The following is a 19,023-nucleotide window of genomic DNA, read 5'->3' as shown; positions in this document are numbered from 1 at the left end:
CATCATCATTATTGACCTCAGACGAAGGAAGTAGTGGAGTTCGTCCAATTAGAAAGTGAGAGGGAATGATAGCGATTAGATCGGAAGGATCTGAAGACATTGGGGTGAGGGGCCTGGAATTTAAGATAGCCTCAATCTGTACGAGCACCGTGTTCATTTCCTCATATGTTAAATTAGCTAATGATAAAACCCGTTTTAAGTGGAATTTTACTGCCTTTACCGAACCTTCAGCAAGTCCGTTGAAATGAGGACTATAAGCCGGTGAAAATTTAAACTCGATTGCCATATCCGATACCCTATCACTGATTGTGTGTGAATTTTCTCTTAAAAATTTAGCTAATTCTTTGGATGCACCTACAAAACATCTACCATTATCAGAGTAGATGCTGGCTGGTTTCCCTCTGCGGGCTATGAATCTATGTAAAGCGGACAGAAAGGTTTCACTACTCAAATCAGTTACAAGTTCAATGTGCACTGCTTTAATGGCTAAACAGACAAATATGCATATGTATGACTTAATTAATTGGCTACCTCTGCCCTTACGATTCAATATCATGACTGGCCCTGCATAATCCACAGCCGTGTTTAAAAATGGATACTCAGAATGTATTCGTTGTGGTGGCAAATTCCCCATGATTGGTTGTATAGTTTTTCCTGAAAATCTACAACATTTAACACAATTATGTACAATCTTTCGCGCAAGATTCCTACCACCAACAACCCAAAATTTATGTCTTATAGTTGCTAATAATAATTGTGGGCCTGCATGCTTTAATAATATATGATAATGAATAAAGATAAGATTTGTAATGTGATGGGATGAGTGAAGTAATATGGGATGTTTTATGTCATAATCATAAAATGAATTTAATAATCTGCCTTCCAACACGTAATAAATCTTGTTTTATATTAAAAAATGGGCTTAAACTACTTAATGAATTCTTAATGGGTAACTGTTTACCATTTTTTAGTAAGTTATATTCTTTATGATACATTTCACGTTGTGCAAATCTACATAAAGATATTCATGCAGAATTTAATTCTTGTAATTTTAAATGACCAGACGCTTAGCAGACTTACGACGACAAATATTATGAATGAAACGATGAACATAAGCTATAACTCGCTGTAACTTATTAAAATTAGAAAATCTCTTTATAAAATTTGAATAATAAGTAAAGTAATCATTTCTTTCACTTACTATGTGACATTGTACTTTAAATTCGGGCAAGTCCTTGTCATTAATATGATTGGGTTGAACAGGCCACTCAGAACTTTCAAACCTGAGAAAGGGTGGACCTGACCACCATAAACTAGAATTATTTAATTGCTTAGCATCTGCCCCTCGTGAACCTACATCAGCTGGGTTCATAATGGTAGGCACATACCGCCACATTAACGGCTGAGTTCTATCAAGAATCTCCTGAATTCTGTTAAAGACAAATGGCTTAAGTAAATGATTATTTGGGGATTTTATCCATCCTAAAACAATAGTTGAATCACACCAATATGTATAGCTATTAATATGCAATCTAAGAGAAGAAACTACCTTTTCTGCTAGTCTAGCGGCAAGTAAAGCGCCACATAGTTCTAGCCGTGGTACTGTTGTTGGCTTTATAGGAGCCACACGACTCTTTGCTGTGACCAAGTGTACTGAAACATCATTGTTGACAGACACTGACTTAATATAGACACAAGCTGAATAAGCATGTATTGATGCATCACTAAATGTATGAAGCTCAATTTTTAAAGGGTTGGTACAAATAACATGTCTTGGAATTTTTATATTATTTAAATAAAGAAGTGAATCAATAAATTTATTCCAAATAATCTGAGTATCAGCAGGAACTACTTCATCCCATGTGATTTTAGATGACCATAATTTTTGTAAAATTAACTTTGCTGCAAGTAAACATGGATTAACTAAACCTAATGGGTCAAAAATTTGTGACACAATGGATAATATAATTCGTTTTGTAATTGGTGTACTTAACTTAATGTTTACAGCAAATAATAATTTATCTTCTTTACAAGACCATAGTAATCCTAATGTTTTTGAATATTCATTGTTACTCAAATTAAGTAAACCATCACTACTGTTTCCATCAATAACCTTGTCAAGAATTTGTGGTTGATTTGAATACCACTTTCGTAAATAAAATTGACACTTCTTTAACTGACTAATGACACCCTTACAAATCTCCACTAATTCAGCCTCAGTGGACCCCCCAGTGATTAAATCGTCGACGTAAAAGTCGTGCTGAATTACTTCAGAAACAACCTTACTAGAACATTCCAATCCTAACTGTTTTAAACATCTAGTCGCAAGATAAGGGGCTGACGCTGTTCCATATGTGACAGTTTTAAGTTTGTATACTTTGAGTTCTTCATGAGGCTCACATCTTCATAAAACCTGCTGCAATGAACATTGATTTTCGGTAACCTTTATAGCTCTATACATTTTTTCAACGTCCGCAGTCGCGACAAACTTGTGTTGACGCATTCTAATGAGAATACTAATCACCAGGCCTAGCATGCGCGCCACGACAAAATTTTGTCTACCCCTTTTCTCGTATTATCTCTCTATGTCTACAGTAGCTAACATGCGTGCACGCGATACTCTTCTCGTTACGTCAAGAAGAGATAATCATTAAATTTTAGTGATCTGTGATATCTATCTCTACGGAAGCTACGGAAGCCACGGCAACGATGATGTAGGTTACCGTATAATGATGAATGTCGTGGCTGCTAACGCTGTCATACAACGGAAGAGTCTGCTTCATCTCTTCGATCTGCTCCTGCAGCTGAATAAGCCGCTTCGAATGCTCGCTGACGTCGTCTTTGTCGCTTGCGTTCGTAGCACCGAGGGTCGGAACCGATATATTAAAAAAGTAGTTTATCGGAGATAACTTTGGAGCAATAATATCGGCTTTGAAGTGCAAAGTACTCATTTCTTGTTTATGAGTATACACAGTGAAGTCCTTGAACTTCAGTATACATCCGTCATTTATTGTCAATAAGCCAGAATACAATAACGGTAACGATGAAACTTGATCGTCGCATAGTATTTTTACGTTCTGTTGTTTACAATAAAAATAAAAGTAAGTATTCACTTGATTTAATTCATGCCACTGTGATTGGCACGGTTCCTCATAAATTCTGCATCTTCCGGTGGCTGCATCCCTTTCACAAAGACTTTCATCGTCCTTCACGGTGTACACCGGAGACCCGGTCTTACATAAAAGAGTGCCTGACTCTTGCTGCAGACACGATTTTAACTCACTTTCAGTTATAGGCAACAGAGCCTCTTTCTGTAAATTAATAGCTAGGAAACTAGATACGGGTTTTATATGAATCATGATGTTATTATTTACTAAACGTGGTACGGCGATGATTTTATGAATTTCGTAGGTATCTCGGTGAACTAGAGGTATTTTAGTTTCAAATAATAGGTAGTTTGTTGACATTCTAGCTTTTACCTTTAATAAATGATAAATATTAGGTAAACTTATGTTCTCAAAAGGTAGTGATAAGTCTTTCGATATTTTAGTTGAAATAGTGTTTAGTTCTTGGCGTAGTTGATCTCATATAAAGAGTTTGCTAAATTACCTACTCCGTTTATTATTCCTCGTCGCGTGCGCACAGTATGCTTATTCATCATAACATTATTATAATGATTTAATTGTTCATAACCGTGATGTAATTGTAACATGATCGCTGCACATTGTGAATGCTCTTGTTCACTATTACAAATGTTTTGTAAATAATCTAAGTACTTGCTTAATGTTAATGACCCCTCCCAATAGGGATTCATGTCGTAGTAGACGACTAGGCGCCACTCGTCTTTGATTAGAGACATTTTTGTTATCTTGTCGAAGTACAAACTTTGATTATTTCTAAGCGGCGTAATATTAAACGAGCCTTCTGATCTTGATATAAATGTCATTATAAAAAATAAAATTGTAAGCACCAGTTTCGAAAAGCTATAGGTATTTTTCTTGCTTGTTTTGGTAACGTGATATACTTGCTTAACGTCATCTTGTTTTACATTTGATTTTTGTTCATTAACTGGTAATATTGATAGTTTAACGACCGGGCGTTTCATGAGGCCGTTTTTTGTTTTTAGGGTAACAACCCTTACGTAACCGTCGTTTCCAGGGTGTAGCTGCAGGACGCGCCGAGTAGCCACCTCCCGGCTGGCAAGTTAGTGTCTTGAATGAGAACTAAACAGGTCATCAAAAAAATCGACCCACCCACTTTTTGTTTAATATTTATCGATTGTTTCACAGATAAGCTGTTTCACACGTTTGTTTTTTATTTTGAGGGTCGGTTACGATGTTTGGCATCTTATTTGTCGTAAATCTTATTGAACTTGAAGGTACTTAACCATTTCTTATACAGAAACACTGTTGAGTACTGATTTGATGGTTTTACATCGTAACAAATTCGAATCGTTCTTTGAGTCCGGAAGAGCCCTTTGTAGGGATTACTTGTTAATAACGTTAAGTTTATTTACTGTGGCTGTATTTTGATTCATTTTGACTAAAAATAATGAACACTACAGAAGCTGAGGCGGCCCAAGTTGTGGCTTTGCTGCAACAAGGCATAAGTCAACGTATCGTGGCCAGGAGGTTAAATCTGAGCCGTTCTGCAGTTCGGCGAGTTTACCAAAGGTTTCTGGAGACTGGGCAGTATCGAAGAAGGTCTGGATCTGGAAGACATAGAGTGACAACTCAAAGAGATGACCGCTTTATAGTGTTATCAGCTCTACGGAATCGACACCTATCTGGTGTTGATCTCCAGCGACGCTTACGCGAAGATCGGGGGGTGGCTATAAGTGACAGTACTGTAAGAAGGAGACTTCGTGAGCAGAATTTAAGACCACATAAGCCAGCAACAGGACCACAATTGACCACAGCTCATCGACAAGCCAGACTTCAATTCGCACGTAATCATATCAACTGGACCATAGGCCAATGGGAGTCAGTTCTCTTTAGTGATGAGAGTCGAATGACTTTACACGGTTCTGATGGACGCCGTAATGTCATGCGACGGCCAGGTGAACGTTATACCCAGTGTTGCATAAGGGAAACTGTCAGTTATGGTGGGGGCTCTGTAATGTTTTGGGGTGGAATATCTTTGACTGGACGGACGGAGCTGGTTTTCATACGAAGAGGTGCTTTAACTGCTGCACGCTATATCACAGAGATCTTAGAAGACCATCTGATGCCTTATGCCGGCTATATTGGAGAAAACTTTGAATTAATGCATGATAATGCACGACCACACGTAGCGCGCATCACCACCGATTACCTTCAAGAGGTTGGCATTCGGGTAATGTCCTGGCAAGCAAGAAGCCCCGATCTCAATCCTATAGAGCATATGTGGGACACCCTAAAACAAAAGGTTAGAGCCCGTAATCCAGTCCCTACAACATTAGGAGACCTGGAAACCGCCATTAGGGAAGAATGGAACCGAATCCCTCAAGAGACCATTAAAATCTTGATAAGGTCATTAAAACGGCGGATGCAGGCCGTCATTCGAGCAAGAGGAGGGAATACGCAATATTAAATTGCAACAATTGTATGCATACCATTTAAGACTAAAAAAACTAGAGCGTATTAAAAATTAATCAAAAAATCGTGTAAAATTAAAGATTCTGATTTTTAAATCAAAATCTTAAAAAAAAACATTTTGATGTTTTAATTGTGATTACATTGTTGTAAATAAACAAGTTCAATAAAACATTATTCAGTACTAAAAAGTTTTGTTGTGATTTGTTTAAAAAAAACGTGATTATCGGTAAAAACGCAGGTGGGCCGATTTTTTTGATGACCAGTTTATGTCGTTGATCTTGATATTCTCTTGTGGTAGCCTCCACTTGCTGCGGACTGATAGTTGCGTAAGATATTCTAAGCGCCATTTTTTCCAGATATCATCGAATAATCTTTGCGTTAGGTGCCAACGAGTACGTAAGTCAGTTTCGGTGTTGTAAAATGCTAAATGAGGACCGTTAGTTAAAAAATGAGATGGTGTTAGGCAATTTAAGTCGTCAGGGTCTTCGGTCATTGCACATAAAGGTCTTTGATTAATACAAGCTTCGAGCTGAGAGAGTAATGTTGAGTATTCCTCAAATGTAAGTCTTTGTTCGCCTATCACCCGTTTTATATGATATTTGAGACTCTTGACCGCAGCTTCCCATAGACCACCTGCTGACGGCCAAGAAGGGGCATTAAAATGCCACTTGATCCCCATTCTCGTGATTTCATCGATGAATTTTGTGTTTTGGAAGGTACTTAATATTTGTTGGTATTCTTCTTGTAAGACCTTGTTTGCTCCGATAAAGGTAGTACCTTGGTCACTGTACATATTTTTCGGCACCCCTCGTCTAGCAGTCATGCGGCGCAAAGCAGCTAAAAATGATGACGTTGTTAAATCTGACACCAATTCTAAATGTACAGCTTTAGTAACCATACAGACGAATACAGCCACGTAGCCCTTTGTGGTTAGAATACCTCGGCCCTTGTTGGCCTTAACAAACACGTGACCTGTATAATCTACCCCTGTGTGATAGAATGGCCGCGATGGATTGACCCTTGCTGTAGGTAAATCGCCCATAATTTGATAGTGCTGACTCGGAGTGTGCTTTCTGCACTTTACACATTGAAAAATACGCTTTTTCGTGGCTTTGAGTCCTCTTACCAACCAGTACTTTTGTCGAATAAACCCGGAAGTAAGTTTGGCGCCACCGTGATAGGTGAGTTCATGACACTGGTCGATAATTAATTCTGATAAACGACTATTTTTGGGTATGATAATGGGGTGTTTCATATCTAGGTTAATATTCGCGTGTTTTAGACGTCCCCCCACTCTTAAAATTTTATCCTCATCAAGTATAGGGTGGAGCATACAAATCTTGCTTTTTGATGATACATTATTTCCTTTCTGTATATCACGTAATTCTTGAATAAAATATTCTTGCTGACACTGTTGAATGATTTTTATGTTGGCTTGCTTTATTTCACTTAACGTTAAGTATTTCTTGTTTTCACGTTTATTATTAATAAATCTATAGATATAGATATAGATATTCTCGCAATCTTGCTTAACGAGCTAAATTTAAAAAGTAATGATGTTATGATATTTTCATATTGATTATGAATTACTGTTGCTACGATCTTTTTAGTTCTTTTGGCTTCTTGACATGTAAAAAATGTTATTTTAGTATTAAATTGATCTTTAGTTTTATGCGTTTTTAACCAAGTCGGCCCGTTCCACCATAATTTATGATCTCTTAATTGTAACGCTGTTAAACCACGGCTAGCACAGTCTGCGGGGTTCTCCTCCGACTTAACGTAATTCCAGCTGTTGGGCGGTACCACTTCGATAATCTGCTTTACTCTATTTGCCACAAATGGTTTCCAGCGCTCAGGTACACCGTTAATCCATCCTAAAACTACCATAGAATCAACCCAGCAGTAGTAATTAATTTGGTATGTCTCAAGGCAACTTTTTATTTTTGACAATAACTTTATGAGTAATAAGGCACCGCATAACTCAAGTTTCGGTAAAGTAAGTTTATTATTTACAGGAACTAATCTTGATTTTCCTGCTATCATAGTTACCGATGTCTGTTCATGTGTCATTACCTTGCAGTAAACAACGCAAGCGTAACATTTTGTTGACGCATCTGAAAATCCGTGGAGTTCGATGACATTATTCTTTATTGTTCCTAACCACCTAGGTATATAAAATTTATTTATATTTTCTAAGTCAATTTTCATACTTTCCCACTCTTTCAATATATTTTCCGGTAACGGTTCGTCCCATTTTAATTGTAATTGCCATACTTGTTGAAATAATAGTTTTATTTTAGTTGAAATTGGAGATAGCCAGCCCAGTGGGTCAAATAATTTTGATATATTTGAAAGTAAAATACGTTTTGTAGGGTTTTTCGTCATGAAGTCTAATTTTGAGGTAAATGTAAATTGATCTTGCTGTGGGTCCCAACTAAGTCCTAACGTTTTTGATGACTCGGTGTTTTTAAAGTCATAATTGATTTGTTCTGTATTACTATAGTTATTTGGGAGTATATCTTGATTATTGGCCTTCCATTTTCGTAAATTAAACCCTCCTGAATTTAAAATCGAAATAATGTCGTTTATTAAACGCTTTGCTGATTCAATAGAATGACATCCGTAGACTAAATCGTCCATGTAAAATGATGATTCAATAACTTTCGGCGCGGAACTCTCCTGGTAATTCTGTCTCTCATCTTGAGCTAAACGTCGAAGTGTCATCATCGCCAGAAACGGCGCGGCCTTGGTGCCGTATGTCACTGTCTTTAATTGAAAAATATTCATTTTATCTAACGGCGATTCTCTCCAAATAATCTTTTGATATTTTTGGTCATCTGGATGTAACCAAACCATTCTAAACATTTTTTCAATATCTGCAGTAAACCCATATCTAAACTGTCTCCACTTGATAAGAAGACTCTGTAGATCTTGTTGTAAATTAGGACCTCTTTCCATCAAGTCATTTAAGCTCAAACCGGAAGTGGAAGGCGCGGAAGCATTAAAAACCACCCGTAACTTAGTTGTGGTTGATTCATCTCGAATAACACAATGGTGCGGTAGGTAAAAACCGGATGAATCGGAATTATTTGAGTGTATCATATGACCTAATTGCTTGTATTCGTTTATAAATAATTTATACTCTCGTGCTATATTTATATTTTTAACAAACTTTCTTTCTAACTGTTTAAACTGTGCCATGGCCTTTGATTTTGACTGGCCTAATTTATTTTCTATTTCATTTTTAAGGGGGAGGCGCACTTGATACTTGCCATCCGACTGACGTATAGTACTTTTATTATAAAAATCAATGACCTGCTGGTCGGCAAGTGATATAGTAGATGGCTCTGAGATATTTTCTGATTGCCAAAATTGACAGATATCGTCGATGTTATGTACAATTATGTTACATTTAAAACTCTTTTTTACGCAGCCACTCAAAATCCAACCTAAACGCGTTTTTTGAGCCATCGGTAGAGTGGGCCCCGCCTTATAAATTCCGTCTAATAGTAAGTTACTAAAAACATCTACTCCAAGTAAAAGGTCTACCGGTCTTCTCATATTGAAGTAAGGATCCGCTAAAGGCAAATTTTCTAATGCAGGCCACTCTGGTTTAGGAAAGCTGTAGGAGGGCAGATTCTTTATTAAAGTTCTCATGATATACGCATCTGTTTCGAAAGAAAAGTCTTCTTGATTAGACCTACATTTGATTTTAATAATCCCCTTACAATTGCTCTCCTTTTCACCTATTCCAGTTATAGTTCCCTTGCAATGTTTGCGTGGTAAACCTAAAATGTGAGCTATTCTCTCTGATATGAGAGTAGTCTCAGACCCCTGATCTAGTAGGGCTCGAATGTTATAGTATGTACCGTCCCGAGCTTGTACCTGTACCATGGCTGTTGCCAACAGGATTTCAGGGTCTTTGCAATTTACCGAAACATGTGTATTACCCACGTCCGATTTCGAAATCTTCGACTCTGTATTTTTCGACGTAAATACTTTATTGCAAAATACGTCATGCGAAATTGTATTATGATTACCATCGCATTCTCGACAACGCGATTCAGAATAACAATTTTTGCCTTCGTGATCATAAAGACAATTTTTGCATAAATTTTTGTCTATAATAAATTTTCGTTTCATATGATTAGGCAACTCTAGAAACTTTGTGCAATAATATAAGCCATGTTCGCGATTTGAACAAAAGTGACACGGTAATTTTGCCGTATGTGCAGGTTTTTGAACTCTGTTACTTGAAACCTTTGATTGTGTAAAGTATGTGGGTTTCTTGTAATTTAAGCGATTTTCTGTTGGTGAATTATTATAATATGTATTTTTGAAACTAGACTTCGCTGTCGGGTTTTCTTGCTTTTTCCGTGAAGTCTCAAGAGCCGTAAATTTCGTTTCTAGGTAATTTAGAAAATCTTTTAAAATAGGTAATTCCTTTGGTTGTTTTAACGATGATATGTATTCGTTGTAAGTATCGGCATCTAGTTTTTGGCTTAAAATATGTACTAATAAAGGGTCCCATGAACTTATGTCTACACCCAGGTTTTTTATCGCATTTAGCGACTCCAGTGACGTATCGTGGATTTTCTTGATATGTCCGAACGACGGTTGTTGCGACACTGAAATATTCATTAAAGTATTGACGTGTGACGTAAAAATAAGTTTTTTATTGTTATATCTATTATTGAGTATCTCCCAGCAGGTAACGTAATTGTCTGAGCTTATTTGTAAGTGTTGAACTAAACGCTCGGCTTCTCCTCGGAGCTTACCCTTTAAAAACTGCATCTTTTGCGCGTATGATAGAGATGCGTTTGTGTGGATAGTTTCAGTGAAAAGATCCTTGAACGATGTCCACTGCTGGAAGCTTCCGCTAAAAATAGGCAATTCCATCTGCGGAGTTGATTTCTCCCTATGACACATAGACCTCATTTTCCTATTAATAGCCCTTTTCATGTCTTCGTACAATCTTTCATAATGATAGAAAGCCGCATCGTATTCCTGATTTTTCCCCTCTAGTTCACTATCTATTTCCAGATGTAAAGTATCTATAGCCGACCACCGGAATTGTAATGTTTTTAATAAATCGTCAAACTCCCATTTATCTAACTCCGTATCTAAGTTAATACTAGCTACCTTTCTCTGAAGCGCCCTGAAGTTGCTCGCTTGCTTTCTTAGCAACTCATCTGTCCTGCTATTGACGCCCTGTGTCCTGAAAGTTACCTGATGTGCTTCAGACTCGTGCGCGCTGTCCGTCCTTGCTGCCGTCGATGAGGCGCGCGTGGGCGGCTGCGGCGGCCCCGCGCCAGCCAGTGCAGTCGCTGGCCGCAGCAGCGGAGTGCCCGGTTTGGCGTCACGTGGTTGATAATTCACGATGACGGACCTGACATGCTCGTAGCGCTCCCTAGTTGTGTCGAATTGCTCGGTCACAAAATAATCATGCGACTTGTCACTATAGCCACATAATTTAAGGTGGTTGTTTTGAAATTCCTCCCAATACTTATCTAGCGTTTCAAGTCTCCTCCTGATGTAATCACCGGTCTTGCGTTCCGGTCCGTCTTTCTTGAAATTGCTGTAGAGCTGCTCAATAGCTCCAATCAACTGCTGCTGTGTTGATAGAAGATCTTCCATGTTTACTTAAATTGATATGCTAAAAATTCTTCGATAAAAAATAGTCTGTAATCTAATGTCCACAGTTCACTTCACGAAATGTCAGTTTTTTTTTTTTCTCGAAGGACCATAAAAGGATGTAGCGTCCTTGTTTGACTCTACACACTTTTTCTTGTTAATATGAAATAAACCCGAATCACAATTAATTAAATTAATTAATTTATTGATCCTTGATGATGATCAAATGACCCGGTGTGCGAGCACGCGCGATCGCCTTGATAGATCGAAAACGTACTGAATAATTATTATATTGATAACCAATTTATTTAATAAAATCGCTGATTCGCAAATGTACGACTTGGTTCGTACAGGTGGCAAAGATAATATATTACCAACTATTTCGTGCCGTCTAAAAACCCACTTTCAGGCTTCGCTTTGCGGGCAGCTCTAAATATTAAAACGAGTGCAATAAAAATGAATAAGAGTTAATTATTAATATTTTTTGATCATAATTTCATGAAAACGGCGGAAGGTGCGATGGTTGGATACGAGTGTAGTGCGGGGTGGCGGGGTGCGTGCGGGTGCACGGCCAATAGCAAGCGGCGCGGGCGGCGGGCCCACGCGACTTCTAGATTGTTATTGTTTTCATTATTCGCCGGTAATGTGCACGTTAATGTTTAGTTTTGTTTATTTTGCGTAATATTTTAGTGAATTACCAGTATTTAGTGATTTATATGTGGAGATGAGTCAGTTAGAGTTAGCTGGACCAAGTCGTGAAATAAATTGTGATGAAGGAGTGCCGGATTACTATTCAAGTGGAGCAGAATCAGAGGATCAAGGACCAATGAAACCCAAACGTGGACGAAACAAACTTTGGGTTTTTAAATCTAAATTTTCAAACTTGAAAGAGGCGGAAGATTTCGTGAATTCAAAAAATACTTGGTCTCGGAAATTTACGCGAATGACAGAAGAGGGGCAAAAACGTTTTTACAGGTGTAATAAAGTTCGGAAGAAGGGACCACAGTGTGCGGCAGAACTTTATTTGTTATTTGAGAGTGGAACCGACAATATTCTTGCATATCATACAGATGCTGAACATAATCACGAAAATATTGGCACTCGAGGCGACTACGGCATCGACGCTCATACTAAAACAGAAATCAACAGACTTTTTGACTTACATTTGAAGCCTAAAGCTATATTGGCTTCTCGAAAGTGCGAAAAGCCTATCAATTTCAGAATCAGTACTACTTGTCTATTTTGATTATTTATCCAAGCCAAAGAATCCGAATACACTTTGATGCATATACTCAAAACTGAAAGCTACAGTAAGCATCAAACACAGCATTGAAATAGATTCACGAAATTACTAGCTTTTTTAAAAAGAAAATCAGAAGGGCATTGCGCAAAAAAGTCTAAAATTTTTACGACTCAAAATATGGAAAAATTTCTTAATGAAGCTCCTGACGAAATTTTTCCACAAAAGGCCACAAAAGTAAGTATACATGATTTAACTATGAATATTTCGTATCTTAGTAATGGTAATTATTCTATATATTTACCTGTTTTTTATCTTTGTTATAGGTGGCATTAATTTTTGGACTCAATGGTGCTTGCCGCGGATGTGAACTTGTAAACTTAAAGGTGGAGGACGTTGAAAATCATTCCAATGAGTTGCTGCTGATTAATGTAAAGGAGTCTAAGACAAAGGAAAATCGGTCATTCATTGTACAAGGACAATATACTAAAATCATTCATAAATACCAAGCGTTACGTCCCACCAACATGGAAAACAATAGATTTTTTATAAACTATCGAAATGGGAAATGTACTCGAAAAGCCATCGGCAAAAATAAAATTAATAGTATTTAAAACTTAAAGATGTTGAACTCTACATCGGTCACTGCTTTAGAAGAACTTCGGCGACTTTCTTAACGGATTCAGGGGCGGATATTACGTCAATAAAAAGACATGGTAGTTGGAGCTCTGATGGAGTAGCTGAGGGTTATATCAGAAGCTCAATGGCGAATTAAACCATATTAAGCAGTCAAATTAACAAAACTATAAAACTTAAACCATCAGAGCCACAACCATCAACTTCCGGCATCTTCGTCCGTAACTCACGATGCACCACTACCACTATCTCCGACGTATATTATCTATAATGAAACGCAAGTTCCTCAGACACAAGAACAGAGAAATACTCGAATCAACTCATCAACAATAAATGTACCAAACAAAAATTTAACTCTCTCTATCAATAATTGGACCAATGTTTCGAATGTTAACTTTTAATAATAATACTTTTTATTTGCAACATCCACACAAATCAATATTACATATCCACTATACAATAAGGATATCGCAAACCCGGTCTCAAGCTCGGCATATGCTGGCAGAGCTGTCAGCGCCGATCTTCCGCTTGAGCCGTCGGGTCACACAACACGGTCGCACCAACACCACATACCATACAGAATCGGAATACAGAAAAAGAAGCATGAAAATTAAATGGATATAGTGAAGTATACATGGGACTAATATATTATACGGCAAAGTGAAATGCTCTGGACATTGAAAGGAATTTCGTTCTTATTCCTATACGTTAGAGTACAATTCAGCTTTGTTTACATTTGAGTTCTAAATTAAGTAATAAAAATATTCTTTCAACATAAATAACGCTTGCTAGGTAAAATAAATAATAGGTTATCCATAATCCATTTCACATAGGATGGGTACGGTGACATTTGATATGTTCCAATACACTCTCACTAATTTCAACAAATCGGATAAATATACGTTTTTAAAAATCACCAATTAGTTTCCAAAGCAAACAATAATACTTGATTAGATTGAAATTGTATTTAAATATGCGTTTTTACGTTTTAAACAAAATGAAAAATTTTACTTTTAATTGTCATTATTTTTAATAAATGCTTATCTCATATTATTATTGTGTTAATTTTTTCACAAATGGTACGAAAAGTACAGTATTTTCCTCGGTGATAAAGCTGTCTTAGTCTTGGGTGAACTTAAATCCCTCGCTATACTCAGGACTCGTCTTAAATCCCTCGCTTCGCTCATGATTTAAGTTTTCAACACCCTCGCTACGCTCGGGAGTAAACCTCGAGTCCTTCGTTACGCTCGCGATTTAAATCGTCACCCACGACAGAGCATTATAACCTGTAAAGTCGATTTCGTAATTCCCAATATCGATGACCATGCAGGAAGTGATAAACGAGGATTTTCAATTACAGAAGCCATAACACGTTCGAGATTTTCCTCCGTAGCTACTGTTGGTGTTGGCCCCGATCTGGGTCTATTTAATGCTGATCCTGTAGCTCTGAACCTTGCTACCCAAGACTGAATGAGGTTAATCGATGGCTCATCACGTAATCGACGAATACCGTAACGAGTATTAAAAGCGACGGCGTGTTTGAGACAGCGAATAATCACTCGAAATGTACGCCTCTACTGCAAAAGCGCGGTACTCTCCACTCCAGTGCTCCATGGCTACTAAAAAATCCGCAGTGGTTCTGCTTCGAACAACCCCTCTGCGCCCCTCTCGCATATTGCGTTCGGAAACTAGGTTCATTCAAATCTTGAAATCTACCAATAAACATTCTGTATAATAGAGTAAATCATCTAAAGCTACAGATAAAAAACGAACACTATTACAACTTTATTTTGACATAATCATAACATGAATAATAAAACGACTCACTGAAATGAGGCTAGTGCGATAAGAACGAGCATTTCAGTCGAAATTTCACAAACTAGAGTTGAAAGGCTAGATAACCAACCATCTGAGGAAGGAGCTACATCTTTTTGGAGTACACAATGGACAATGGAAAGTATAGATTTGCTCAAAACCCAGGAATTATTAGTTCCAGCTCCATCTGATCCATTTGAGGCATTCCAGTTACTAATAGACGAAAATATTCTAGATTTAATAGTGCATGAAACTAATGCTAATGCCATTCGAGTACAGAATGCACCTGGCGTTAAAGAACACTCGCGAATAACGTTCAGGAAAGATATAACACGAGCTGAATTATCAACATTTATTGGGTTAGCTCTTCACACAGGTACAATCTCACTAAATCAACTCAACGATTACTGGAAAAAGCATTGGCTATTTAATATTCCTTGTTTTGCACGATATATATCTCGTAACCGTTTTATGTTAATATTGCGTTGCCTCCATTTTTCATCTGAAACAAACGAAGAAGATCGACTGGCCAAAATTCGTCCGATAGTAGATCATTTTAACAATCGAATGAATGATATTTATTACCCAGGTAAACAGCTTTCTCTGGATGAAGCGGTGGTGTGATGGCATGGACGTCTCCATCTTAGACAATACATTAAAAATAAGCGCCATAAGTATGGATTGAAGTTATACGTACTTGCAGAACCAGATGGCATAGTACTCAAATTTCAAATATACGGTGGTGCAGGTGATGATATGTCGAGTAGAGCACATTCAAAATATAGTTTTGAAGCTACTTGAAGAGAAATTGGACTCAGGACACAGCGTCGATATGGACAATTACTATAACTCGTATGATTTAGCTGTCAAACTATTAAATGGCCAAACATACTGTACGGGTACGTTAAATAAGAATCGAAAAGGTAATCCAATAGAATTTGGTTATCCAATGGAGTTGGTACTATCACGTTGCGTAAAGGAAATAAATCATTGTTTTTAAATGGTGTACATATAGGCAAATGGAAAGACAAGCTATACGTGCTGGCCCTAACGATTTGTCAGCCCTAGCTCCAGGTCACTTCCTGAGCTTAGAACCATTAACTGCAGTCCTCGATGAGGATCTATTTTCAATTAACGAGTCTGCAGCGAACGCTCGCCTCGCTAGCATCGTTTTCGTACCGCTCCGTAGCTTAAACTGGGTTCTTACGCTCTAAAATCCCGAAAGTAGTATCAAAAGTTGCGCGCTGTCGCTACCATCACGATGGTGCTCGGTTTTCGCCTACGATAAAATCTCGATTTTTACGACCGAAAAAGTGTTTTTTCTGCATATAAATCGCGATTTTGTGAAGTAAAAAATCTTACGATCTATATAGTGGAACCTGTTATTAACTATAGTGACTTTTCTTTATATTAAAACATTCGTCTCATCGCCCCCTACATTGTGACATACTTTTTGTGCAGATCGGAGAAAAACCCAATGAGTTACACCCGTTTTTCTCTGCGAAAACGGGTGAAATCACACTCAAAAATAACTTCAAGTGCGTGCGGCGTCGTTTTTGTCGCGACAACCTAAACTTTTTTTACACCATTAAATAGTGCTAAGTTTAAAGAACATTCTGTGAAAAATCCGGATTTTTTGAATAAATTTAGACCCAGTTTTGGACATTTTCCTCCAGTTGCTACGTGGCCTCCGTTGCGGCTACTTTCTCCATTTCACCCTGAACACCCTGGTGATATATATCATCAGAACCGTCTTGACTTGGGCTACGCGGCTAAACAAAAATATTTAAACTTTTGTAAATCTATAGTGAAAAACCAACCGGTTTTCAGTTCACCAAACATTTTCGTATATTTAGTGCCTTACAACTTTTAAGCAAGATCGATAACACCTATTTTTTATTTCATACAGTTATAGTGTAGTGTTCTTTACAACAGTGCTATTTTCAAAATTTTGCCGTGAAAACTGGATTTTTTATAGGTGTTCTTCCGAAACGCGTATCGCTGATCGACCGCAAGGCTAAGTGTGTCATATAAATTTTATAAAAATCTTTTAAAATCAATAACTCCGACTGACCGTGTCGGCGCTCTAGCCAATTAAGCTATGGAACGATGTACCCGTTAGAGCGAAATTCTTGATATGATGATTTCTATTTTCGGTTTAAGCGAACCGTGGCGCCGTCTATAGTGAGTTCTTTACAGAGACCCGTAACTATTCAAAGTTTCATATTACAATGAAAATCTTTGACAGGAGACGACACCATGCTATTTTTAATATGTACGATTTTATTTTTGTGTTACCCACACACGTTTGTTTCACCCGCGGTTTTCACCGTTTTCACTCATTTCACCCCTACTACCCCATCCAATTAAAAACCACCCTCACCCCCCCCCCCAAACCTCTGATTTTCCCAGATTTTCATTCGCCAACGGCTTCTCCGTGGGCCTTTTACCCCCTTCCCAAATTTTAATCCCCCAGCTTCACAAGGGGACTGCAAAAACCCCCTTATAAACTATATTATTTTAACTCATTACATCTTTGCATCCAAAATCGGATTTGTACATTCTAAAAATAGAATTCTTTAATATTTTTTATGAAGAAAATATTAAAGAATTTTATTAATATCAATTACTCGGCCATTTCTGAACCGATTTGGCTGCGGTTTTCACCTCCTACACCTCCTTCACCCCCTCTACACAACCTACCCTACCACCCCCCCTACCCCCCCCCCCCCCCCCCCCCCCCCCAAAGGGGATTTTTTTTTTCTCTTTTTATCATTTTAGTACCGACTATTTACAACCATTTAACTACCCCACCCCCAACTACCCCTCACCCCCTCACTCCTCACCCCCGTAAATTTCATCCCCTTATACAGAGAACCGCTAAAGGTCCCTTTTACAAAATTTCGAAAAATTAATCTAATATTTATTCCTCTCATTACACCCTTTTTCTATTAGTCGGTTGATTTATTAATAGAACTTTAAGATTTCTCCAGAAATCTTAAAGCAACTAAATTTTTTCTTATTATAGCAATATCTCCGGTATTTTCTAACCAATTTTCTCGCGGTTTTCTGTATATACATTCCCTTCACCCCCTCTACAAAACCCACCCCATACCAAACGCCCCCTCATCCCCCACCCCTAAAATTTTTAGTTTTCTTTCTTTTTTTTCTCTCAAACCATAACCACTCATATCAATCGCCCCCCCCTCATCACAACCCCCCCCCCCTAAAATTAAATTTGTTCCATTTTCGAAAATTTCCATATTTACATTTACTTACTACGACTACCCCCGCGGGGAAAAAAGACAAACCTAATAAAAAACTCCCTTACCTCAGCTCCGACGTACGAAATGAAAACAGCTTTCGCAAAATCATCGAACAACTCACTGCAACTATTTGCCACGCCGCACAGTGGGACGAAAATCAGCTTTCATAGACATAGGAATGTTAATTCTTAAATATCGCTGTTTCTGTTGGATATGGCTTTTGTTTACAGTAACTAAGCCTACATATGCAAAAAAAAGTAATTGGGCATTTATGCGAATGATTTATAATTATTTTGAGAAAAAATTGTATGGAGCTCTCTTGAAAAATCCGATTTTCTACGGAACTGCAAGTCAAACCGTAATATCCTTCTAGAGAGTGTTACTTCTAATTATTTGTCATTTTTTGACATACCACATACAACGGTTACAGCTGCAGAATTTTTTTTTAAAATCGTTAAGTATAATGTACATTTTTTATTTAGTTTAAAGCTTAATTTTTCGGCATCCACTCTAAATATTCTCTAAATGAGTGATAAAAATTGTGTATTATCATTTTGTAAGAGCATGCAACCCAGACACGTTGTAGAGTTAATAAGTTATGAGAAGTGAGGGCAGTAAATAATTATACTTTTGTTCATTTATAAATATCATATATTTATTGTTGCTAGCTTATTAAATTATTTAAATGAGCTTAAATATCAAATACTATGACAAAAAATATCAAAAATATATAAGTAACACTTGATTAAAAAAATGAAAAAATGTATACTATATAACATTTTCCTATATAATATTCAAATAAAAATAAAGAACTATTAATAAAAAATTAAACTCTCCTACTACACACTACTTATGT

At 37.4% G+C, this 19,023-nt stretch overlaps 1 protein-coding gene across 1 annotated transcript; it reads right to left on the bottom strand.

Moving 5' to 3' along the window:
- Positions 1 to 5,796: 5,796 nt before the first annotated feature.
- On the bottom strand, positions 5,797 to 11,213 carry LOC123666892. The gene is made up of 3 exons (XM_045600913.1): positions 8,838 to 11,213; positions 7,167 to 8,690; positions 5,797 to 6,987 (listed from the first exon to the last, which is right to left on the bottom strand). Exons 1-3 carry the CDS (start codon positions 11,211 to 11,213, stop codon positions 5,797 to 5,799), a joined length of 5,091 nt encoding a protein of 1,696 aa, XP_045456869.1.
- Between the last annotated feature and the right edge of the window lie 7,810 nt (positions 11,214 to 19,023).

This window comes from Melitaea cinxia, chromosome 27, assembly GCF_905220565.1.
Source record: "Melitaea cinxia chromosome 27, ilMelCinx1.1, whole genome shotgun sequence".
In the NCBI taxonomy this organism is placed as follows: Eukaryota; Metazoa; Arthropoda; class Insecta; order Lepidoptera; family Nymphalidae; genus Melitaea; species Melitaea cinxia.
Note: the sequence above shows the minus strand (reverse complement) of the source record. Positions and strands in the feature narration are given on the sequence as shown.